Source organism: Charadrius vociferus, unplaced genomic scaffold, assembly GCF_000708025.1.
Source record: "Charadrius vociferus isolate BGI_N301 unplaced genomic scaffold, ASM70802v2 scaffold167, whole genome shotgun sequence".
Lineage (NCBI taxonomy): Eukaryota > Metazoa > Chordata > Aves > Charadriiformes > Charadriidae > Charadrius > Charadrius vociferus.
In genome coordinates, this window is record NW_009649460.1 from 1,817,342 (window position 1) to 1,844,285 (window position 26,944).

Below are 26,944 nucleotides of genomic sequence, written 5' to 3' on the forward strand. Positions count from 1 at the left end.
TCTGTGCAGGGGCTCATTAATTTCCCCTTGTTTTCCTTCACACTAATCAGACAGGTAATTACAGTTTCACAGAGAGGCCTCCTCTCTCCCATCACACCATGAACGCACTCCAGGGTGAAGCTCTCCTTACCATCAATGTTTTGCGAAATTACAGCTTCTCTCCGAGCCCTTCCTGCCAGATTTATGCCAAACCAGTTTGGAGAGCCTAATAAGAGATGATTTCAAAGGCAGTACTAACCTTTTCATGGGCTTGGGCGAGGCCTCCCGCTCCAGGTTGGAGGACGCGTGCTTCACGTGCATGGCATTGTAGGAGGTGTGGGTATACTCATTTTCATCGCTGTAGTCGGGACCAAGTAACGTTCGAGCCCATGTCCCCATGTCGTATGGAGGAAGAGTCCCCCCGAATTCAGAGGGCAGGCATTCAGGGTGTATTAGCTGGTGAAGGCTGTTCAGGTTGTTACCATGAAGAAAGATCTTTAAGAAGAAAAAGAAAGTTCAAAGTCATGATCAATTCCTTACTTCATTAAGTACAATAATAACAGCACTAATGAGGTGGGGAGCGTCACTAGTTGATGCTGCAGTTTCAGGTGGGAATTTCTGGCTGGGGTGAGTGGGAGGGGAGGGATTAGCTTTGGGGTGTGCAGCTGTGGAATTACGCTGTCACTGTAAATGCTTCTGAAAACCCCGATTCGCTTATTTTCGGCACGTGACACTTTCACTTTCTAAAGTACCAGATCAGGGAAAGCACACGTCAGGAATAATACCTGATTATTGCTACTAGAAGAAGATATAGGCTTGTATGAAGAGCAGTGAGAAGAAAAGGGAGATAGTGGAGCTTACTGAAAGAAGATGCAAAGGTCCTCAATGTCTGAGAGGGTAACCCAGCCCTGCACCCTGGGACTGATAAGTCTGTGTGGCCACTTTGCCCTGCTTCAGCGATTCTCTAATCCCTCTTTGCTTTCAGGCTGGTATCACCCTTGTCCTGCCTGGTCAGAGACACCCACCCAGGGTGGCTTCTGGGGCCTTCTGAGAGATGATCCAGCGGTCATTCGATGGACTGCAGAGGACAACTGGCCAAGATGACTGCAAGACCACAGTTCACATGGGTTTCACTTCTGCAGTGTGAGCAAACAGCCTTTGGGCATGGGCATTTTTTTGTGGAAACAAGTGAGTTACTACCGTGTGAAAACAGTCAACTTGCTGAAGGAACGAAATAGGAAATTTTACTCTCACAAAAACGGTTGAGCTGAAGTTTCCTTCACTGCAGGTGACCTCAGCCAGGCCTGATAATCCCTCCACATTGCTAATTCTCTCTATCCCTCAGCATGTCCCATTAAAATGTATCTACACTTTGTTAGTGATAACAGCTTTCTGGTCCCTGGCTGAGTTATTGATTCAATCCAGACCATTGCAAACTCTAAGCTTTAATAACCACAGCAATACTCTGAGGCCACATGAAAAATGCAGAGAGGAAAAGAAGGAAGCAGGCAGCTACTCAGCTACTCCCACCCTGCAGTTTCCTATCTCCCTCCCCGGCCCCCTCTAATTACCCTTTTCCTTGTCTTGTCTTTGAGGAACGGTTTGATTAGCGTGTACAGGGCATGGATGTACCAGGGCTGGTTGACAAAATGGACTCCTCCAAAACGGGCAGGAAAGCTGTCCTACAGAAAGAAAGAAAAGGAAGGCAGTTAATAGATGCAGTGCTTTAGTCAGACAGTCAATAGGATGAAAGTCAGAGGACGGAGTCTGCCTCTTCCCATCTGCAAATGAGCACTGGGCTTGCTGGGAGGGGGCAGAAGGGAGGTGGAAAAAAGAAAAACGCCTAGAAACGTTTGCATCAGTTTCCTCTGTTAGCAGATGCAGTCCCTTCTCCCCTCCACGCACTAACGCGTCAATTACTGATGATTTAAAGTAGGCTCTCCAGCCACTTTGCCTGAACATTTTTTAACTCCATCAGGGTGTCTGACTTGGCTGGGATGGGAAGAGAGAGGGGCCCGATGAGCACCGCTCCCTCCAGGGGAAGCTTTCCCATTCCTCATTGTGCGGTGCAAGGCGAGCCCCCGGTTCCCACGCACAGCGCTGCGCACAGCTCACCTTTTCACCCTCCGGCCTCCCGGCTTCCCCCTTGCTAAAATCATCATTACAATGGCTGACCTTTCGGGGTGAGCGAGCAGCATATTACGGGGAGGAGGATGGGTGGGAAATGCTGATAAGTGAAGGTGTAGGGAGAGCGCACCATGACGGCACCATGGAAACTGCCGGAGCCCGGCGCTCGCTGCCAGGCTCTGCACAAACACCCTCGGCATTAGCATGCAGGTAGCGTCCCGCCGGGGAGGTGTTTGCAATAGCGTCCTACTCCGCTCAGAGCACGGCGTGCTTAATAGAAGAGGAGGTTGCTGGCGTGGCTTTAAAGGTTATTGTATATCGTGACGGGTATTTTGTACCTACACCCTCATCTAACAAATGTCAGTCAGTCAGGGAAGAGCCTCGGATTTTTTCGCGTCACATAAATAGTGGGAAGACCGCTGCTCCTGCGTGCAAATACGCTTCCAGTGAGAGGAGAGGTGCCTGTCTCTCCCCCATGAAAGGGGATCCTGATGAAGCCGTCCTCATCCTGCCTGTGCTCCTAACCCCTCCAGCTCGGCATATAAAGACAGAGCATAATCAGGTCTCTTCCTTCAGGGCTTTGGCTTCCAGGCTCAGGCAGGTTCATTCCCCCCACAATTAACGCCGGGCATCCTGGGGTTTTCTCTCACCTTCCTCCGGAGCATCAGAGATTGAGCACAGCTGATGAGGATATGGGGTGGATTTGTGAGATGATATGGAAAATCCCCCTATACACCTGCTAGGTATAGCTTCTGCGCCACTTCAAGGTCTAATTGTTTCTCAGATTGAGCACTATGTAGGCATCCCACCACCTCTCACCGTCCAGGGCAGATTGGCAGGACTCTCTATGCTCTTAAGCACTGGCCACGTATTGCCCTGGCAGTCATCTTAAACTGTACTTTGGTAACATTTGTGAGCAACCACAAGCATTAAGTGGTGCCTTTTTCATTTGCTATACAGTAAGTATAAGCTGCTTATACCTCAGACACATCAATTTACCTGAAATCATTACAAATCTCAATATTGGATGCTCCGTGTAAGACTAGTGGATAGTCAGGCCAGCACGCAGGAGGCCAAGCAGTGTAACATAACAGGTAATCCCATTTTAAATCCCAGAAAACAGCGAGTTGATCTTTTTAAGGATGGCACACGCTCTCTTGAGGTGGTCCTTCATGATAAAGATGATTGTATTTCCATCGCTGCTGGAATATTCATTAGAGTTCAGGCACACAGCTCTGACTGATATGAACTTCTGCAGTGCTGCAGGTTGCGGTGACTTAAACGGGGCTGTGCTGAGAAACAGCTGCAGAGAATCTGACCCCACCTAGAAAAAACACTGACCCACAAAAGAAGTGTGAAGTGAAGCCCAAAGTGATTTTCTACCATACCTAAAACTGGGTTTTAGAGCAGACCAGAACCAAAAATGCTCATCTCATGCAAAATTCACATATTCAGTTGCTTTCCTCCCACATAGGAAGAAAAATTTGAAGATTTTAAATTTTTCACAGACTATCTAAAAACCCCAAAATTATTAAGAAATATTAGAATGTTCCATTTTTTATTTTTTTTTTAATTCTGTATTTGTCAAGGCAGCTGCCATCCCAAAAGCTGTATCGCTAAGACAGAATTTCCAGACTCCTTTGCTCTTTGGGGCTAAGCTGTCACAGCCGTCCCAGGTTGTACCATAGCAGCACAGGTCAGCGTAGAAGATACAGTCTGAGTTTGAAGCAAAGGGCAGCAAAGAAATGGGAGACGGGAGGCAGGGGAACAACTTTAAGACACATAGATTTATAGGGACCCGAAGAATAAAAATTGTTTTGTCTTCTCACAATCTTCAGTAAGAAATGTCAGTCAGACTTCATTTCCAAGGTGGAACGTGGGGTTTTTTTAGAACATGTTGACCAGCCTTAATGCTACTACATTATCTGGAAAGGGCTGCATGCTGAAAATTATAGGAACGAGCCAGAGGTTTAAACTGGAAAAGGTTGACTAAGGAGAAGGGTGTACTTTCCTATATCGAACATGAATTTTATGTCCAGCCAACATAGGGTGTTGAGTCCATAAACTAGATTCTGTCTGGTACATCAGTAGATTAAGTGTTACAGGAAAGCCCCTCAAATAACAGTTTTATTTAATGGCAATTGCTTTCTTTTCATTCTGAAGATACACCTGAGAATGCACAGAGACCCTTGAAGCAGTGTGATGGCCAAGATAAAAAACAACAGCCAAAGAACATTTATTTGTGTGTAACTTTCTGCTAATTTTTGTTCCTTACTCTATTAAGCACAATAAGCTCAATTTGACCTTCATCCCTCAGTCCACCTGCATTTGTAAGGCTGTCAATTAGAACAAGGACAAAGACATATTTTTTTTTTACTTTTTTTTAAACCGAAGAAATTTGATATGGGAATCATCCAGACACTGTTTGGAACCGCAACATACCAATTTTGCAGAAGTCCCTAATTAGAGCAGAGCTGTCTTGGAAAGAAAAGCTCCCGTCTGGAGGTCTGCCTTGCGCAGTTCCAGGAAGATGTATGAGACCTTTCCCACACCCCACTTAGTGTCTCTGCTGCTCTCCCTGGGGCAAGGTGAAAGCAGCTGAAATTGATTTTCTGCTGGAGAGCTTTTGCTTTTAGGAATTCTCTTTTGATTTCTCGCGTCTTGTGATTCCTTGGGAAGGTGTATTTTATAATGAGGTACATTTTTTTGGAGCCTGCTGTGAAAAGGACCCTGGGATCATGGAGCCTTTTCTTAACCTGATTCCTTGTTAAAAATACCCAATCCTGAGTTTATGCCATTTTATTCCAACAGCATAAATAAAAGATAGCACTCAGCAATTAGTCTAATTATTTGTGGGCACTACTGTCATTTTATCTGAAAACCAGGCTAGACAGATTAATATGTTGCTCAGAGATGAAACTGCAGCATGAATAAATACATCCAACCAGGTGCTAATCTAGCTAACTTGCTACTCAGCAATAGCAGGGAAGAAACAGTGAGAAGACTCCAGATGATACCTGCTTGGGCAGCTAGCTCACTCCAGAGTCAGACCAGGTCTTCTTCGTTGGGACCTGAAGTGAACTAAACCAAGGAATATATCTAACCATACTGCAGTGGCACCTTTCCCAAACTGTAAAGGTAAAACCTAGCAAGACAAAGTTGTCCAAACACAGGGTTTTAGTTGTTCCTGGTGATTGAATGAAACTGGTGCCAAAGATGGGACTTTTCTTTTGCCTGATTTGTCTGTTTTTAATTTTTTTTTCTTTACGGTTTTCAGTTATTCCCCTCTGCATCATCTCCAAAGAAAAGAAAGCAACAAACACTTGAGTGCCACAGTGGACCTGCCACAGACACCCCAAAATCCATACAGGCCTCAATACATCTCTCATTTCAGATTGGAGAAGTGTCTCCAAGCTTGCAGATCAGAGCAAAAAGTTACGGAGATCATTGTCTCCCTTCTCCGCTGAGACCTCCTGTGCAGGGAAATTTCTGAATTGAAATGAGTCTGTGACTAAAAACCCTCGGTACATAATGTTCCACTAAATAGCTTGGGAGCGATAGCTATGAGGTGAATGAGAGACAATTTTTCACTATTTCTGCCTGTTCTTGCCTTCATGACATCTATTTCTTTTGGCATGAGTATGCATCAGAAACCTTTTACTATTTTATTGTTCTGAACTGCTTGAAAGCTAAAAATTAAGATGATCTTTCAGCATCTCCACACACTAAAGTGTGGCAGAAAAGCAAAACAATCTTTGGAATACCAAAATCAGGAATAAATCAAACCCGATGCTCAGAGCCAAACTTTTCGAACTGCATGAATTGGCTTCATAAACCAATGACCTGAGCTCAAAAACTAAATTACAGCATATTTCTAGGTTACAGGACATCTGAATTTTGTGACACAAATGTTTTAAAAATGCTTTCATAACTTCAACCCTTTGCAATCAGAAAAGCAAACACCTCTCTTGCCATCCAAAGGCACTTTAATCTCGACCATACTTGCCAGTTTGCTGCAAATCAAAACATAATCCCCTTTGAAATAAAATAATTTCCCTCAGATTCAGGAAGATTTAAATCATAAACAATACTGTTTAAACCTAAAGGTCATTTAAAATGAGGATAAAACCAGCATCTTCATGCCTGTGCACTTACATAATCAGTCCCCACAGTGGATTAAGACTCCCACAGACCATATTAATAGTTCAGGAAGATTTTATTAATAGTTCGGTGATAGTTTCTCCACAGAGAGTTTCCGTGAGTGTGTGATTTTAATGGATTGGCACGATAAGGGAAGGAGGCTTTCCGCTCTCCAGCTCTGGGTCCAAATTCAGCCCCTGAAACAGTGGGCAGTGGTTGAAAGTTGTTGTCCCCCGATTTTACCACTTTGTCAGGTATAAAAAACACGTTCCTGAGGGCATTTGAGTGGATGCCACATAACGCCCTTGGTGCTGACGGACCAGGCTGTCTTATAGTATGTGCTAGGAGAGAAGGGAAAGTGTGTTCCCCCCACCAAAACAGCTTCAGCTTCTGATTTTAATGCAGCTCTGAAGAGGCGAATGCTTATTTCTGGAAATCCCACGGGCAGGAGGTGGTGGGAGGCAGCGGCAGGGCCGGGGGCTGCAGGGACCCCGGGAACAGGCTGCTCCCGCGCCTCTCCGAGCCATCCCTGGGGCTGCGGGAGCCAGCAGGGCTCCCGCTCGCCTGCTGCCGTGCCTCCTCTGTGCCCGGGCACGTTTCAAGTCTCCGTCCGGACATGTTGCTCATCTTTCCGTTATCTCTTTTCACTCCCCTGTGCTTTTGAAGAGACAGGAATGCAAAATTAATGTCGCCAGTGGCAATAATTGCGAACTCGTTTGCTTCTACCTTGGCATGCCCTCGGAGTACACAGAGCTTGGAAATAGCTGCAGAGTCGGGGAAAACCATTAAAAAAAAAAGACATTAGTGGCAGCAATATGGCAATGTTGACCTGCTCAAATATGACCGTAAAAAGAATTCCTGCAATCGGAAAGAACTCATTGATTCAGGGTAAGCTGTGACTGTAACTCGTCACGCCAAAATGCTCTCTTTTCTCTGAAGCATACAGTAGCACAGGACTGGAGGAAAATCACAGGAAAATATGAGTGCTTCGTTTATTTTTACACTGCGTACCCGCTTATGTAGATGAGTACACTCTGAAGTACTGCTGTCAGGGAAATGGAACTGAAAAATGAACACTGGGATGCATTCTCTTAGACATTTTTTCATTATGTTTGTTATCTCTCCTGCTACCCTCAATAACTTTTAAAATTCAGTCATTTGCAGTGGGTTTCTCCCAGTCATTATTGCACATTAGTGAGGTCCTACAGAGCATCTGTTCATGGGTGTTGGCAGATGGCACCAATAAATCAGGTTATAGAACACAGATTTGCTCAGTAAACTTTGATTTGTCCTGATAGAATCATGCTGTCATATCATCTGGTCTAACAAAATAACTTGTAACCTTGGGGTGAAAGGGGGATTTCTTCACTACCTTTTTACAAGAAACCCTTTGCTGAACCAGCTCAGAATAATTTAGGAACAGAAAATTTCCCAGAAGCAGTGACTCTGCTGGATTAACACCATAGCCACGTGCTGCTTTTTTGCTTGGCATGTGCCCCTGTTGATTTCCAAGTGTTTCACATACTTAAGGCACAGACTGAGGCTCCCTCCAGAAATTTTTTTTTTTTTAAAAAAAAGAATAAATTATACTGATAGAGAAACAGCAGGTTCATACAGGGACTTGGTTGAGGAGCTACATGGAGAAAAGAGGGGTTCAAAAGGTGATTAAAAAATAATAATACAAAGAGTGCTGCCACTCTGATTTGGAAGTAGCCCACTCACGTGTGTGACTGGGGCTGTGATCACACTGGGGGTGTGGTCACAGTTTGCTCTAGATTAGGTCAGATTAGGCGAGGACAGGTCAGGGAGCTTCTGGTGGAGCAGGAAGAGTGAAAGTCACAGGATAAACTAAGGAGGGGTAGATTGGGTCACAGGAACAGGCAGCAGCATGGGAAGGGACATGAATTTGCCGGAGGCTATTTTTCAGTGTTAATTTAGGAACTTGCTACGATTTTGCAGCCAGCTCTAGCAAACTGGGCTAAATTTCCTCCAATGTCCTGTTTTTTGGCGCAAACTGTAGCTCAGAAACACTTCCATATCCAGCTTTCTTAAGTGAGGGTGACTGCAAGCTGAGTCGCTTCTATTCCTGTATCTCCCTGAACATAAATGTCTAAAATTAGTTGTGGGGGAAGGGAAAAGCATCAGGAAGATCATCAAAGCTGAAAGTAGTTTAGGGCTTAATTTGAAACTGCAAAATGCACTGGGCACAGCGCAATGCCTGCTGGACGAATGCAGGTGCTGCTGGCTGATGTGTGTGACCACAGGTTGGCCGTGATGCTTCGCTCTCCCGAGGATACCAAGCCTTTGGCTGGCTGTGACCTACAAACTTTGGTTTGCTCACTCAAAATCATCATGAGAAGAAAGTCTCCATGCAAAGACCATGTTTCTGAGAGAACTGACATCCCTCCAATCCTTTCCCTGACACCGGGAGTTAAAGCAGTGCTGTTCATCTCTGAGCTGTCGGTGGGTTGTGTGGGTGTGAGTTGCTCTCAGTTTTGGGTGTCTGACAAAGAAGTGTTTTTTTCCTGTAGCCAGACTTCAATGTAGAACCTTCTGAAGCAAAATGCCCACCGGCAGAATGAGCACATCCAGCAATGAAAGTAAAAGTCAGCATTAAGACATCTTTAAGAAAAGAGCACCCTAATCTCCTTGCATGTGGAAAAGGATCCACTCAGGAAGCGCTGGGGTTAAAACATTTGGCATGGAAAACTTCAGCCCCAAAATGTTCCATTTTTAATACACACTTTTGAAAAATAATAAAGATTTTTTTTGAAAGCAATTTTTAAAAGTTAAGCTTTAAACAGAATTAATTAGCACCATTAACTACTGTAGCCAAAATCTACAATTTTCCTTAGCTGACCTGATTTAAACCTCTCTCCTTAGCTATTTCTGTTTCCACAGGCTGGCCTTGCACCCAATCTGAAGGGTAGTAGATCTGTGGGGCACTGTGGTTGAAAGCACAGGGAGGGAAGGAGTTAGGGTGGAGAAGAAGATGACACTGAGGCAAATCCCACTGGGATTTAAAAGGCTGTTGAAAGGAAAGAAAAAAGTGCATGCAAAAAGCCAGTCCTGAAAAGGACAAACTACAGCACCTTATTTCTTGTCCAGGACTATTAGCATTTTAAACATAAAAGCCCATACAAAGTCTTCCTCTTCAGACATGCACTGTTATGCTGAGAATCTACACCATATATGTAAAACATTTATTTTGTATTTTCTTCACATCGCCACTTGCAGGATCTGTGTATCTGCTCCCTGCCAAAATAGCCGTGTTCTGAGCAAAGGGGCAATGAAGGCCAAACCGTCACGGTGAGGACAAATGCCCACAGCATTAGTTAAAGTCAGCCAAAGAAAAGCAATTAAAAAAGGTCTTGTGGCACTTGCCTTTCTTCTCAGGAGACCTATTGACTTTGCAGAAAAGCTTTCCATCTTGCGTATGAAAGCACCAAGGTGTTACACAGAAATCGTACAGTCGTATTACACTTATGTTGTGATTGAAAGCTGATGATGGAGAAAAGGAGATTTTGTTATTTATAGCGCTCGGCAACCTATTTGGTGCTGAACAGAAGTCTGCTGTAGCTTGGCTTGAACAAAGCCTGGAATCATCTTAAAGCTTTTGCATGTGCATTCATATATAGAGCGGCATGTAAAGGAGATTATAAACTATTATTGTCATGACATTATAACCTAGAAAGAAAAATGGTTTTTCTAACCCAGGTCAGAAGAAAAATGATCAAGCAATTTTTTTGGCATTTGTTGACTGACTGAAACAAACTATTTGACAGAGATTATTCCCTTTCCAGTAAATTTCTCTGCATCTAGCAAGAAGTTAAGAAAATCCTTTGTGTTGACTTCTCCATACAACTCCTTGAAGGTATCTTTGCCTTCTAGCACCCATTCTCTCAAGGCTATCTGCTAAACAGTAGCTAGGCTCCAATCTTATATCACTAAGAATTTCAGTTTTTACCCTAACTTGTTCAATATTGGAATCTCATTTTAAAGTGGAAGGTTGCCCTTCACCTAGCTCTCACACAACCACGTTTTTAAATAATTTCTATGGTGTCTGTCATCCTCGATGAACGTACCCTGACCAGTGTCCCCCTGGTGAAGATATTTTTTCAATTCTTTTTTCTCTTTTAAAGGGAGAGTGTGTGTGTGGATGGGGGGAGGGAGAGGGAAGGGCGGTGTGAGACAACCCTGTGACCTATTTTATTTTAAAGAGAGTCAAAATGGTAAATGCCTGTGCAGTGGTGGAAACCCATCCCTGGGAGGATTCAGTACAAGGCAACAACAATGCTGCATTAGATAAACACCTGACAGCAGCAGCACCTTTGCTTCATGTACATCCTCTTATTCTTCAAAACAATAGAAGTCTAGGGGAAAAAAATCTTTTATTATTTGCATGACTCAGTCTCTGTCCTTGTTCTAATATCTTAGTGAACTTGCTTAGCTTTCTTATCCCCCCATGCTGAAGGGAAACTTGTTTCATGCATTTATGTCTCACAAAGTCCCACAGTCGCAGAGCTGAATTGACAGGAGTAGACCAACGTGTTGCCTCTGCAATAAAATATAATATCATTGTGTCTGCCCTTTTGTAATCTCTTTCTCTCTTTTTTTTTTTTTTTTTTAATAATGGAGCAGTGCCTTCATAATGAGAACCCTGACCGTATTTGAATGTCCTTGAAATAAGTTTTGAAAACAACAACAAAAAAGTGAGTAATACTAAAGCTGTATGTGAAAAGATGTAAAGATACACGTAAAGTTACTTAGTGAAAAACATTTTTAGGAAAGCTGGTTTTACAGTGGCAGACAGCATTTTAAGTTTCATGACATTTTCTATGCCCTGCATTTAAGAAATGAGTTATAAAGACTATTTTGCAGTGAAGAGACTTGTATGGTGCAGTACAGAGAACACACCGATATTTTTCCCCCGTAGTCATAAAAGTAGGCATTGCTAATAGCAGCACCAATAGCTAAGATTGTCTCATGCTCCATTTGCATTTTCTTATAACTTTGTCAGAGGTTTACATTTGGGGCTCAAACCTTTTGACAAGGAGCTAGACACATTTTTTATGGGGACAGTTTTGGGGTGAGGATGAGGAAGAGATTTGAGTGTTTTTCTCAATGGGCTTGGGGGGGGGAACACTGTTTTCTGCACTTGAAAAATATTTCTATGACTACTGGAGGGTGGACATTCAAAGCTCAAAGCCTTTGGGGCATGGAACCAACCTTTCATACAAGGTTTTCCTAGTGCATGCGGTTGTGCAGCTGCAGTGAGAATTTGCAGCTCCGCGTGTGCATATGCCAGAACGCATTCAAGCAAGTTTGGAAGTTGAGAGGTTTCATAAGCTGGACTAGTCATCGTGATACCCTCTTGCCTTAAAACCTACGATCAGTCAAAATCCTTAGAGTTCATTAGCTACATTCTCCCGACAGAGCGGTGCCAGCCCTGACCCGCGGGTGGGAGGCAGAGCTCCCCCTGCAGGAGTTGCTCCTACACGTGTCGTAAAACAGAGGCGGAGTCAGGGCCCCCTGAAGTTCTACTTTGATACTGAGATTTCTCCCTTTCTAAGTGCGTGACTTTGCCATTTTAATGTTCATTTTGTGCTGTGTTCACCACCTAAAGCAATGTTAGGTGACAGCCAGTGCTGCTCATCACATAATCACTCAGAATCCAGGGCTTTTATCAGTCTGGCAGTGTTAAATGCTGCACAAACTTCGTACTCTTTGTTACACAAAATACATGCTTATACTCCCTGCAATAGCTCTCCCATTTCCACAACAAAACTTCCCTTCAGTTCACACTTCTTATTTCTCACTGCCTTGTTTTACTGCAACCTTAACTCTGACTTCAAAACAACTTTAAAGGATAGCGGTAGGAAAATTACATCTGCTGTCTGTGCAGGTGCAAGGAAAGCAGGGCACTCATCAGTGCAGCTTCCCAGGCTTTTCGTTATCATCAGACAAGCATGGATATCGGACTGTGGGGATAATTCCAGGGCACTGTTTCAGTCCTTTCACCTCTTCGTGTTATCACCTGCTCCCACTACAGTCCTTGAACAAGAGGAGTCTAGGGCTTACCAGTTAAGTTTTCTGCCCAAGTAGCGCTTGCACTGCCTACCCAAAAAAGTTATTCTTAATTGTGTTTTCAGGCAGAACAGTGTCTGTTTGCAAGCTAATGATTCCTCCATTCTCCTGTTCTACTTGTTCTACTCTTAAAAATTTGTTCTGTTGTTTGTTTTTTTTTTCCTAAGGCCAAGAGCAGAAAAAAAAAGGACTTCTCTGAATTTGCTAAAAGTACAGCTAGCAGGGAAGTGTGACCCCTCTTTCTCACTCACCTCAGATTAAAAAGCCACACAATTTTTCCTTTTCCTCCTTCTTCTCATACTGGTTTAAAGTCACACATTAAGCGCTGTTACATGAAGTCTTAAATGAATTAGGCTTTTTCCACCCAGAGACTTGAAGTATGCTCTGTCATATCCCTGGAGGTCATTAAATTTGCTGGGTAGATACAGGGCAGTCAGTTTGTACCTTCTGCTTTGAAGGCTTCCCATCGAGAACTCTTTCCACCTGAAGGCATGCAGCAGCCTATCCTCCTTGTTAAACCCCAAGCACTGTAGTACTGCTCCCTGCTCGAGTATCCGCATTTGCAAATCAGGGGGTGTCATTTACCTTGAGTTTAGCAAGGCTTTAGGCGTGGTGGCCTATATTGTCCCTCTAGCAATCTGGAGAGATTTTTTTTGGAGAGGTGGAATACAGTGTGGGTGAAAAATTGATCAGATTGCTGGGACTCAAGTGTTGAGATCAGAGGTACAAAGTCTGCCTTGTGGTCATTTACTAATGCTTTTTCTCTGGGGTTGATACTGGAGCTGGTAGAGCTTAATGTCTTTATAAATGCCCTGGGTGATGGTAAGGAGTAACTAACCCTTAGAAGCTTTACTGATGGTACCAGGCTGTGGAGCACAGCTGATGTGCTGGAGGTTGAGGCAGTGAGTCCCTGTTCAGAGAGATCCCTGACAGGCTGGAGAGATGAGTTGCTAGGAATCACATCAACAAAGGCAAAGTGTTTTATCTTAGAATAACCCCATGCAACGGGACAGGTCAGGCATTGAGCGACTAGAAAGCAGCTTTGCAGAAGAGGACCTGGGCATTCTGGTGGGCAGGTTGAATGCAAGTCAGCAGTAGTATACTCTTGTGGCAAATGTGACCGACCACCTCCTGGGCTGCACTAGCAAGTGTAGTACCGGTGGGCGAGGGAAGGGATCTTTCACCTCTGTTCGGCAACTGTGAGACCACACCTGGAGCACTGTGTCCATTTCTGGGCTCCCCACTGCAGGAGAGGCTGACATACTGGAGTGAGTCCATCGGAGGCTGCCAAGATGGCTGGAGGCTGGAGCAAGTGGCGTATGAGGAGAGGCTCAGAGATCAGGGTCTGTTCAGCCTGCAGAAGAGGAGGTTAAGGGGGAATCTCACTGTTCCCTGCAACTAATTAATGGACACCTATGGAGACGACAGCCAGACCTTTCTCAGGAAGAAAAGACAAGGTAATTGACCCACGTTGCAGTTGTGGTGGAAAGCCAAACCACATATCAGGAAGAAGTTTCATGGTGGGCACTCAAACACAGGAATGAGTTTCCTGGAGAGGCTGTGGAAACCCCATCCATGGAGATGTTCGTACCTCAGCTGAACAAGACCCTGAGTGACCTGATCTAAACTCAAAGTTGGATCTGACTTCAAAGTTTGCCCTCCTTTAAGCCATGAATGGGATCAGATGACTTTTGGAAATCCCTTCCAATCTTAATTATCCCATGATCCTGTGGTATCTTATATGTGCAGGTATGCATGCTTCTGAAGTTGTCAAACTGTTGCTGCTCTGTAATTTATTTAGTCATGTTCCACACTTATCACTGACCGATCTCTGGTTACTCAGGGCTTCAGGTTGCAGTTTCCATTTAAAGCTGAAGCTTTTATCATCTTTAAAATATGCCACAGAAATTATTATAGACTAATGGGCAAGAAGCTAAGGCTTATTTAAGATATGCTTTGCCACAAAACCCATATTATGCACACAAATGACGGCAATAAACAAAAGGAAATAATCTGTCCAGACCGGAGGAAAATCTATATTACTAACTCCCTGCATTGAATTGTTGTTCCAAGAATGAAGAATTTCCTTGTTATCAGGAATGTGCTGGGTGAACAGAAGTAATCAGAAAAGCTGCATTCCCTATTAACTGCTACAGTATTCGACACATGCCCCAATGCATATTAATCCCACTTATGTCCATCAACTTAATTAAAACCTCTCCATTATTGAAATCTATAACTGGCACAGAAAAGTATCAGAGCTTAGGCAAGAAAGCGTGTTCATTTATGCTGTTCACTGGACAGCTTTCCAGTAGTGCTATCTTGTTCCTGGTAGGAAATAAATAATTTCAGCTGGAAATCCAGCAATTTGGAAAACATTTGGAGATTGCAACTAAAGCCAACCTTTGTCTGCGAGGGTTAGTGAGAAGTTAGTAGTACTACTCAACACATTGCAGATGCTTGACTGGGGATTCTTTTTCTCCTTTTTTTGGGGGGTGGGGGGTGGGGCAATGACGGACTTTTGTCATAGATATGCAGTACATCTTTGCACAAAAATTCAAGATAAGGGCCACTGACAACACACTTTTAATGCTGAGGTCACAGTAATATCTTGCTTCCTCACTTCTATCAGGGAACAGCCTGGCTGGGAAAGTCAGTTCACGGCTTATCAGTATCATAAGCTCCAAAATTTTAAGACCAAATCATTAGCAAATTTCCTTCTTTCCCCCCCCTAATTCTCTGCTCCAGGCACTATATTATTTCAATTTTGAGTTTAAAACAAATCTCGGGCACACTGTGTTGTTGTACAATCTGGGAAGGATTACTCTATTAATTAGGCTCTGCTATTTGAACTGGTTGAGTTGTGAAGGGCTCAGGTCATGAAAGCCTGCTCAGTGTGAAATCCAGCACTGAATGCAGCAAATTCTTCACTCAAGGTGATTACTGAACAACTCATTTTACCAAGAATAAACAGTGAGGAAATATCCTAAACAGAAAAATAGAGAAGTTAAAAGCTTTGCCAGCACCAAAATTCTTTCCGATTACAGAAGATAATTGGAGTCATTTGCCTAGTACTTCAGTCTGTATCCAGAAACCAGAAGTGCCACTGGAAAAGTAGCTTAATTTCTGACATAGAAGTTCTGAAGCACCTTGATTGTTAAAAATATTTTCCCATTAACTTAAGCAGAGGAGGCTAATTATGAAAGATTATAACAGCGATTTGAGTACTACTCTCAAGGTAAAGTGAAACATATTAGATGTGCGTTTTTAAACAGACATTACAAAGAAGGTGGTAAAAATAAAATTATGTTTGTGATTGTTAGAGAGTTAGAAACAGTTTTTCAATCTTGTGTTAACCTCACAGTTAGATTCTGGGAAAAATCATTCAAGGCAGCGTCTACTGAAATACCCAGAATCAACTTATGGCAAAGCAATTAACATTTCTAAAGTAATGAAGGACTTGCCTGAAGATTGAGGAGGTTAGATGTTGTTTTGATGCTCTGGACATGAAAAGAAACCTGCGGTGTTTCTGCAAATGAGATTGAGGCGAGAAAGCATAATGCAGTCAGTGTGGGAGTCCACAGAGCCCAAGATCCTGAGAAATTCAGAGTGGACAAACAACTCATGCATGATAATATCTGCCATTTGTAAAAGGATGACAACACCACACAGGCATTTACAAACATCAGCAGAGATCTGTAGAGGAAGCAAGGAGATTTCTTCATGGAAGTCATGGAAAACAGCATAGTAGAGGATGAACCGATTGGCTACCTGAAGGCCCATGGGACACGGACTGATTTTCCATGATGTTTAGGTGCACCAGGGACACCAATGTCAGCAAAGACACGTCACTGATGGTAGGAGTCAATGAAACTCTGGTCTTATAGAGGTAAACTTTATTCCTTTGTATAACCATGTCAGTAAATGTTTGGATGATGAAAAATATTGAAAAGTTAAAATTTAAATTAGCACCAGAAGGAGGAAGATGCTTATTATTGATTTAAAAAGATGCCAATTTCTGGATCTCAGTGAGTGAATTCATTCAATGGACAGACAAATGTTGATAATGGAAGAGGAAACTAAGGATGCTTTCAGGAAATACAGGAATGCTCAACAGAGTATGGAATAGAAATGAAAGAGTCAAAGTTGTCTATGGCTCATCCACCCAGGAAAGTTTCTCTTGCCATAATTCAGGCAACAATAAGAGAAGCCTATTGCTCTAGGGAGAAAAATATAACTAAGAAGAACAAGTGAAGCTAGTGCTCTTACAGCTCATGTAAAAAGCAAGCAAACCTTTTGTTTGCATACAAATGACCTAAAAATGGCATCTATTGCAATGTCTCTAATAAGAAACTGAAAGGGCAGGAACACTCTGGGAGGTGACCTTATGAAACTGGGCCATCCATTTATGCATGATCACTATCTCTTTGGGAAATCATTTTCTTTGGATGTCATTGGGTTGTACTCGGTGCCAGAAGTTTTTTGCTTGGAAATGCAACATATTTGACAATGTAAACAGCAGTACGTTATGCATAAATTATGTTAGATATGGGGGAAAAGTGTAAAAAAATCCCGTCTGGAGGCTTCGAGTGACTCAGAAAGCACAACAAATTCTGACATAAAATAAAGAAATAAATATGTAAAGTGTACAGATGTTTTCCAGAGAACCTCATGCGAATGTCTCCCCCAGCAGACCCCTCAGATGGGCGAGCCATAAGGAAATTTGCACTAATCAAGCTGCCTGCATCAGCAGCTTGATAAGGCTACTGAGAAGACACATGCAGGAGAGGCAGGTCACAACCAGGTTTGTATTTAACATTGTGAAATTACTGTGACACCAGTGATTCATTGGAGGTCACATGAACTCTGAAGACAAGATGCCTGCCCTTGTCAGCCAGCAAAGAGTCACTTTGGCATGACAGGTGTCTTGAGACAGATAAAGCAAAGCAGCAAGTCCAGTACGGTTCGTGAAATGATGCTAGCAGTGATAAATGTGGGAAGCAGTCATGCCAATGTGCAGTGGACTCGTCCCGGATGCAAGTGACACTGCTGCACCAGATGGACACAAGCAGAGGAGAAGTAGGTGGAGTAGGTTTTCTCATCTGAGGCAGCTGAGCCCCAGGACATGCAACAGCAGGAACTGAAGGACCCGGCCGTGGCAGAAATGACAGCATGGATATTACAGCTGAGATCCAAGGGTCCGTGTGACAGTACAGCACACCTCAGGAGTTAATTTAGCACTGGTAACTAATGGTCTTTGAGATTCTGAATTACATTAAAAATCAGTGATGGTGTGCCTAGAAAGGGAAGTTGTGGGAAAATAAAGAACTTGCAGGAGGACCTTAAACCACTTGGTAGTAAATGACTACGGATCCCTTCCCTTCTTCCATCAATCTAGCCATGATCAGTTTATTACTCTCCACCTGTTGCTGTGCTCACAACTTGGACTGGAAATGTGAAACAGCACTTTCTTTTTTCTCCTTTAAAAGTGGCAGGAACAGCCTCTTTTCCCTTTCAGGGGATATGATAAGGTCTCCCCCACTGCTTACAGAGACCAAATTGGTAGGAAGCAGCAGTAAGGAAGAAGAGACAAGAAGGAGGAAGAAGAAAGGAGGAAATTTGTTCTCCCCAATGGCATTCTCACAACTGGATAATTTCTCTGCCTTCAGATCCCCTGGTCATAATAGCAAACCATCTGCATGTGGAAAGAGCACACTTCAAGAAAGGATAGCTGGCTTAATCATCCAGTCACGTTACAGCTCAACAGGGTTTCTCTTATTTTAGCAAACAGGGTTTCATTTTTAATCCTGTTTCTCCATTCTTTAAAAAACATTTTGATGTCGTTTGTATAGTTTAACCTGTCTATTCTTCTAAAAAAAAAAAAAAAGGTATGTGAGACAAATTAACAAGCATCCTACAAAAGTATAAAACTAGTAGTACCAACAATTGCAGTAACAATAAAGCACAACTGCAGTTAAAATATTCTGGGATCAGATACTCTACAAGAGAGTTTAAAGTGCTCATAGAGTCTTTACTATAAGAGTATCAGTCACATTTAATACCAGCGACAGCCAGGGATATGCACAACCCTGGTGTTTACAGCAGGGGTGCAGGACTCAGCTCCCTGTGGCAGGTCCAATCCCTCTCCAGGACTCATCCCAAGTTATGGACCCATGTGGGCTAAGTTTTTAGGGCCAGCCTCTCCCTGTGTGGCTGGACCTGTCCTGTGCTTATGGATGCATACGTGTGCATGTTACATAGTTCTGCAGTTTCTCTCTGACCTTCCCTCTGGCCTTTTCTGGCCTCTTCTCTCTGAGCAGCCAATGTGATGTGGACGAGCTAGAGGCAGAAGTGCAGGTTAGTGGGACACTACTGCTCTGCCTTCTGCTGCCTTTTCCCGCTCCAGGAAAGTCCCTGTCTAGCAGCTAAGGAGTATTTGTTTCTGTTATGCTGCAAGGCTTGTCACAATTTTCAGATTCAGATGGCTATTGTTCTTGAAGTGCCTCTTTTGTGCCTTTTTTTCCCCATTGTTGTCTTTCTTTCATTTTTCCCATCATCCACACTCCTTTCCTGGCTCAGCTAAGTTTGTTGAAGCAAAACCCTGGACAATACATTTCAGTGTGCATTTTGTCTTTCATTTTGATTGACTTCCCATGTGTTTTTAGAGCCACAGGTCAAAAACTTCATTGCTCCCTGCTGCTTTTATAAAGTGTTCTTCTAAATAAATAGCACATACCACAGAAATATCTGATCTTCCTAGCAAAACATGAAGCTAGCAGTGCCTGTTGGAAGCTGAAGAAAACAGCACCTGCCTGTGCACAGCAATCTTGTGTAATTCTAAAGATATAAAGACAAACTGAAAAGCCTTGCCGCTGCTGAGACACAGGAAAATTAACTGTGAAGTGAAACTCAACACATGAATACAGGGGTGCAATTCTGAAAAAGTAGAGAGGTTATTGTCCCATGACTGCTAATAACCTTCTTGAAGCTGCTGGGTACTATCCCTCGCCGTACCTGGCCTTGTGAGGGTCCCTACAGCATTACAAATAAAACTTTCCAGGATGGTTTAGATGAACGTGACATATTTGCCTTGAGACATCAAAAAGTATTTCTGGTCCACAGCTGAGGAAAACTACAACAAGAGGGGTGGATACTACTATGTGCCGATTTCTGGTACTCCTTCAAGTGTACACTTGTGAAGTTTGAGTGTCTTAAACTGATCTTCTCAGAATTGTGGTGGGTTAACAACAGGCACACTACGATTTTTCACCTCCCCCAAATAAAATGCAGTAAAATGTAAAGTCTTCTTAATTTATATCCATTCTATCATATGTTTATTCTCTAACTTGTTTAGAAAACATCTTTTCATGGGTTTAAGCTTTTTAGAAGCCAAATAACTGAAGAAAAGGTTCAAATCTAGTACTTGTGCATTTCACATACAGAAGGCATGGACAATGCTTTCTCTATTTAGAAGACGACCTGAGTATAACACTTCTCAGTGCCTGAAGCAGTGAAATTTTCTGTGTATTGTTTTTTTCTGCCTGATGATAGTCTTGGTTTTATGGCAGATTTTGATGTCAGTAGAAACTGTAGCTCCAAAGTACAGTCCCAGCTCCAACGGCTTCAGGTTACAGAATTGTCAAAACGACAGACTTCTGAATGACTCTGGCCTCAAGGGTCTAACTCCGCTGAGGAGAACTAGGAACTTTTCCATCTAATTCTAATTTCCATCTGATTTTCCACACTAAGCTTTGGATCAGTCTTGTATCACATATGTATATTTTGTAATACAGCCCTGGTGCGGTTTTGGTGGAACTGGCAGCATAACAAGAGGGAAGATTTCAGCCGTGCATTTTTGCTGTGCCATGCAGCTTCACATGCCTTGACTCCAGACATACTGACGTATGCAGCAAGCAAGTAGACAGGTTTCCAGTGGTGGACCACTGGGTGGAGAGAGTGCGGATATTGCTTTGTATTCTACACATACTGCAGTGGCTGTGTCTGCAAGAGCTTCACACACACAGCCCTAAAGAACCTGATGTTTCTTTTCATACTTTGTGGTATCGGACTTTGAGGAAACACCTGCAATCATGGCAGTGTATTTTAAAAGCTGCCTTCACTGTCATCGGTTTGGGATGATGAAATAATCTGACATTTAAATGGAAGTAATACTGAATGCTGATTGTGTGTTATCTTGAAGGACTGTGTTTATCGGTAGAAGCCCACAAAGGAGACTTGGCAGTTTGCCTTGATGTGAGACCACCAGGGGGGAATATTCATCAGACAGTATGAAAGGGCATCAAACATGCCTGACAGGTGAGTCTCACGGTGGCTTGACAGCTTGGACACTTGCATGAGAACCTGCTCACCCTTTGCTTTGCTTTTCACTGAATAACACTGTACATTGAAAACTATACCTTGCCATCTTTGCAATCTCAACCCCTCTCCATTGCACTCAGTGTTCTCGTGTGAGGCTATGTTTTGGAAGACTTCTCAGGGTATCTTCCTCTCTAAGGTTGCCTACCAGCTTCTCCTCCCCTCATACTCCCTCCTTTGTTCTTCAAAGAAGAAAGATATTCTTCAAACAACATACTGCTCTGGCAACACTTTAAGGTGGGACTCCACATCTGATCAATGACCTGCTTCCCTCTGGTTTGGTACATGAATGTTTCCTGGTAGTTTTGTTGTCAGGAAAAACAGGAAATATGAAAGCAGGAAAATCCCCAAGAGCTAGGACTATATCTGAGCATCACTTCCTTCTCTTCCATCCTTTGACCTTAATTGCTTGTGCTAATGACTGGCTGCTGACACCAGTGTGATCTCCGATTGCTCTTTCTTTGCCTCAGGGTTATTAACAACAGGACAAATATTCAGGAGCTCAACACTTCCTTGCTCAATTTCCATTTTTGAAAAATCCTTTCATAACAGCACAGGAAAGTCCTTATGGAGCCAGATCCAGCTAGCCCAATAGTCTGTCTCTAGCAGTGGTCAAAGATGGACAGGCAAGAACAAGTACAAAACCAGGATAAAAGTCTGCAGTTAACAGCTTCCGGTATTTGCTCCTTTCCTGAAAGATTTTTCTGTCTTCAAAGACATGTCTTTAATGACAATTCATTCATGATTCTCCATCCTGGAAATCTATAGATGAAAAAAAGATTGAGCTAAAGTGACGGGATTTTGAAGACTATTGATACCTTAGGAGTCCAGCTTGCGTGCCAGGGAATAGATTGCAAGGTTTAGCTTTCCGCTATCAAAACATTCCTTACTAAAGCAGGAGGGAGCCTGCCAGCTGCAGCGCTGTCCCTGGAAGTCAGGGTTTGGTATGAGAAGGGAAAGGGAGTATCATCATGATTTCTGTTCCTCTGGTTTTGCCTCTTCATCATATTTTAGTATTGCCACAGTCAATAGCTCATTACTTGCTTCACTGAAAGACTCTTTTGGGACTCTCTGAGCCTCGTAGGAGAATTTTCCATTGGAAAAAATAACAGAAAGCATTTCAGTGGGAGGGGTCAACATATTGTTGTCCTGAGAGCATGAATCAGGATCCCAAATGCTGCAGTAAAACATCCTTCCAGCCACTCCTCCTCCACGTCTCAGATCAGGTGCTGTCCTGTGTGCTCCAGGTACACTTCAGCGCTAGCCAGGAAAGTTTTACATGCACTCCTCAGATACTAGTGAATCCTGGGAGAGCTGTGCTCTCCCATGCAGTACTTAAGCAACACGGCTTAAAAACTTGTGGGGGAAAAAAAAAAAAAAAATGCAGAATCTTTATGATCACGTTGGTTACATTGCTTTCTATAATAGATAATTTTGCAAGTCATCGTTGGAGCTGAGAGCAGTTGAGCATATTTCACAGTGTGATGATGACCTCAGGACCCATATGGTAGCAGATGTCCTTGGACTACCTGAGAACCTGACCTAGCTCAGCACTCTGGTGTTGAACGTTTACAAGTACAGACTCAGGACTTCCCAAAACACTTCCTTGTTTTTCATTAGATTGATATTTCCTTTTTAGCATCACCTCCAAGCCTGAGGCCTGTGGGCTTTCAGAGGTGAAAAAGGGTTGAATAAAAGCCGATTACTGCTTGTGAGAAAACAGTTTGCAAGGAAAGCGAAAACGGCACTTCATCCAGAAGCACTTGCCATTTGAGAGCTCAGCACTTGCCATTCTGAGACATTCTGCAGCAGTGCTTCTGGATATCCTGATATTGCCAAGTATTTAGTAGGACTCAGTGTAGAGTAAAAGGGATAAAAAGGGTATTAAAGCTATCTCAGTTCACCAAAATATGACATATTTAAGAATCCCTTACAATTTTTTATACTTAACTGCCTAGTTGCTAGGAGTAAAATGCTGACTCTGAAGAGGTCACAAGGACTACAGTATCTTCTAGAAGGTATAATACCTCCCTTATTCTAGTGCATTTTATTTTCGTAGCTGTCTTTACTCCTGGGAATGCAATAAAGTGTATTTTATAAAAACTCCACAGTGTCAGGCTAATAAACACTGTGCGTTTACAGCTACTCAAAATATTTTCTGTGCGGTACCAAAACAGGTGAAGATAGAAACAAGTAGTCATAAAAAAATATCTATTCTTGTAAAACAGAATGTCTCATCCATAAAGCCCTTTGGTTTTAGGAAAAAAGCAACAACCCACAAAATCCATAAAGTGTAATTCAGCCTCTTAGAGAAAGCAATTCACTGCAGCTATCCAGAATGCTGGAGGGTTGCAGTGCTTGTAAAAGTCCCTGGAAAAAAAAAAAAAAGAAAAAAAGAAAAAAATATGTTAAAAGCAGCAAAAATGTATAGTCTCCTCTGCTTACATAGGTCACATGGACCTCTGCACAGCCTTCCCTTAGAATCCAGATGTGAATATCCTCACCACAGGCCAAACCCCTGCCCTGGGATTTGTCTCTCTCTGTTGCCTGGCCCACAGGGAGCACTTAAATACTCCTCTCCCCTGGCCCTGGGAACACCATCTGTTCTGAGAAATAAACAAGCTCCAGACTGGGAAACCACAGGAAGCCCTTTATAAACACTTAACCACTCTTACATGATCATTTAATTGTTTAGATAGGTAAACAAGAAATGATCTTGCTGACAATGTGTCCAAATTGAGACCCTACATCCCTCAGTGAAGGATGTCCACTCTTCCATCCAGTGCTATCTAGTTTGTAACATTGCAAGGTGACAGATTTCAGGTAGCAACAGCTGGACCACAACAAAAAAAAAGTATTTCTGTTGGAGGACAATTTCTGGCAACATCAAGCATTTGCTGTCTGAGTCAGCAGTTGTTCAGGAAAGCTGCACAGCTACGCTAACAAAATGACATGTCCAAAGTAATGCATGTACCCACATCTCAAGAGGGCTTCTTAGCTCAAGTGTTTGTCACCAGAGTGGCCACCCAATTTTCAGACTAGCACTAGCAAGCGGGGGTCTCACAGCATCCATCTGTCTCAACTGTAGAGACAAGGCCCATGTGGCCAAAATTTCTTAAGAAAGCAATTTATTCACAGAAAAAAAAAAAGATTGACTGAAATTACTTGTATGTATTTGATGAAATGTCTCACCAAAAAAGAATTAGGAAAAAAATCCAAGCAAATGCACAAACCAAACTATTTCCAACTTTTATTTTGAACTCTTATTTCTTTCTGATATGTAGCTTCAATGTGATATGAAAAGAGAGAAAGAAACATTCTAAAATGACACAAAGCCCTTTTGCAAATCAAGGAATGAACCAGACGTTTTCTGGTTTGGTTTGACCCACAACAATTGCGTTCCCACCTTTAATACTGGGACAACAACTTAGAAAATCAATTTGTTCGTCTCTAGCCGTTAAGTGGGTAATGAGGCATTCAGTGTGGTTCGTGGCGACGTTGAATAAACAACTTATTCAATGTCATTACCATTTTCAGCCTATGAACTCATGAATGCCCAACAACGCTCCTCACTGTGCAGTGTGGGTGAGATGGGTGAGACATCTTCAGTGTTTCACAAATCATTGTCAAAATTCAAGATAATTTTCTACTTTTATTGAGCATTTTAAGTATTTTTTTTATGGCAAAATCTTATCAAAATGGTCTGGACAAGGTGATCTGATGATCTACATGTCTTTTCTGTCAGTGGAGCATTTGCTAGTTTGCATTGAATTGTCCGTTAAAGTAATGGGGAAAAAGCAGGTATACCAGGAGGGGGTGTGCATCATTCTGTCAGTGGTGTGATTTTGCTGCATTATGTAGATGTCTCCCATATTAAAATGTTGCAGGCATCTTATTGTCACGTTGAGGATGAATTTTAATTAGGCACAGTATAGAATAATGTTATGAAATAAACTCATGAGCATATATTTTACATGAAAAAGGTGCTATGTAATGCATAAAATTATAATTCGATTTCCAGATCCCCTTTTCCACAATAGCACAGGGGGAGTTAGATTGGACCTGCGATTTGTCTATTCTGGTATTCTGTGATAAGCTCTCTCAGTTACTGATTTGAGTAACGATACCAAAGTTACAGCTGTTATTCACACCTGTATAGCTGATATATATTCACAGTCTGGCCAGAAACCATAAACCCTTAGCACAGTTCAGGCGTATGACTTGAACGCGTGTCAAAGCGTAAGTGCTGTTGCTGCCGTTTAACACAGAGGAGCTACAGGCTGTGAATTCCTGGGGCTAAGCAGACATGCCTAACTGAACACCTCTGAAATTGGAAAGCAATCCTATTCCTCCTTGTGTTGTAAAATAAAGTGTTGGACTAGAGGTGGCCCATGTGAAGTGAGCATGAATAGAAACTGAATTGAAAACACTTCTCTGGCTTGAAAACCAATCTGGAAACAGGTGAAAATGCAGCCTTAGTGTGACTGAGAGGGCAAAGCCGGGGTCAGATGTCAGTGGTTGACTGGAATCTTTTGGCTAAGGTTTGAAATAATCTTTCCAAATTATTTCCCACCCCCTAACATGACAAAGCTAAAGTCCCTCAAGCCCATTTGTAAATTACTACTGGAAACTGGCTTTGCTTGGCCAAGAAGTGGAGCCAGATCCTCCTACCTAAATAAGAAATACAAAATTCTCTTTATGCCATACATCCAGGCAGAGGAGAGACCACAATGAAATCTAGGAAGACTGTAAGGCTGGGGAAGACTCAAATGTTGCATTTATCTTAAGAAATTTGCTCCTACTGGAGAATCTATTATCAGGTGGGTTCCAAATTATTTGAAGAAAAAGGTATATCACATGTCATGTAACCTCCATATTGATTTCAGAAGACTGCAAGACCCATCCTGGTATTTGTTCTATGGCTAGAAGCACAAACTTTATGTGACCAAATGCCACATCCCCTTCTCATTCAGAAATGTAATAAAGGCAGCTTTAATTTGTTCATGTGACAGGGACATAGTCCCTCAAGGGGAAAGGAAGATATCAGGACCCAGGGAACTAGGATATCAGAGAAGAGATTGTCAGAAGATTTTTATTGCTGTTTCCCTCTTTTCTCTGAGAAGGCTATAGCATGGATTGGTCTGAAATTAGAGTTTTTCCTGGTCGGATTGTCCCACTTTTGCTTTGATATACAGTAGTCCTGTGTGTGGAAGCAGAAAAGCTTTGCTGTGCCACCTGGACAAACTAATTTTGAAATGAACTGACATTCTTAAATCAGTCTAAATTTCTAATTTGTTATTTTAGAGTTGCTTGGTTGAATTGACTTGAGCAATCTCATAATCCCATTAGCAAATAACCCTGACTGGAAATAAATGCAAACCTACTCTTAAAAGTCCGTCATTTTCTGTTGATACCAGAATCACCTGCCCAGAAATGTGCAGACATGGGATAAAATTTTGCTTTTGTTAACACTATTATCATAAGACTTTGAACTAATTGAGCTGGCTATTATCACTTGAAAATTGTACCATCCCCTGTTGAGTTCAATTTCTGGTATAATGAACACATATCTAAACATCTTCATTTTCCTTTTTGTCACAGCTGTTTTGCTTTAAAAACTATTTTGCCCAGGAGACTTAATACATTCATAATAATTTTACAGTCCGTATTTTATTTAAGACACAAAGATATAAAAACCCTGAGAAAAGTCTAACAGAGGTACTGGTTAAATGAACTATTTGAGAATGAGTATTTTATAACTCAGCATTCTCAAAGACAGCTCAACAACGAAGTTTTTCCTCAAATCTCACTAGGAAAAGGATGACACATGCCCAGGATGGTACTGTATATTTGATATTTAGAAAAATAAGTTGACTTGTGAAAGGAAAGAAAATGAGTCAACAAGACAAGTCTAAGGGTACCAAAGTCATGCCTACAGCTCACCGCAGAGTGCATCCTTTGACTACGCACAGCCTAAATTTGTAAGTCCACTTGATGCAGCGTGGAACCGCCACATCACACCTGAAGCAGTATTACTTCCTTCACATCTCTCTCATTTAGCTCCCTACTAGTTCTTCAGTTATTTATCTCAAACATCTTCTGTTCCTTCTCTTGCAGTATAGATAGGCCCTACTGTGCACCTCCTCTGACTCAGTCTCCAGTTTTAAATGACTTGTTTGTCCCTCTCAGCATCTGAAGTTCCCTTAGCTGTGTCCTGTGCAGGCATGGGAAGACC

General features: G+C 42.5%; 1 protein-coding gene across 1 annotated transcript in view; it reads right to left on the reverse strand.

The window, feature by feature from the left end:
- CLVS1 (clavesin 1) overlaps positions 1-26,944 on the reverse strand; it is a 95,025-nt gene that overhangs the window by 16,338 nt on the left and 51,743 nt on the right. Inside the window, exons 3-4 of the mRNA XM_009889785.1 lie at positions 1,551-1,661; positions 239-474 (exon numbers count right to left, since the gene is read on the reverse strand). Coding sequence (XP_009888087.1) covers positions 239-474; positions 1,551-1,661 — 347 coding nt within the window. The remainder of the gene's footprint in view (positions 1-238; positions 475-1,550; positions 1,662-26,944) is intronic.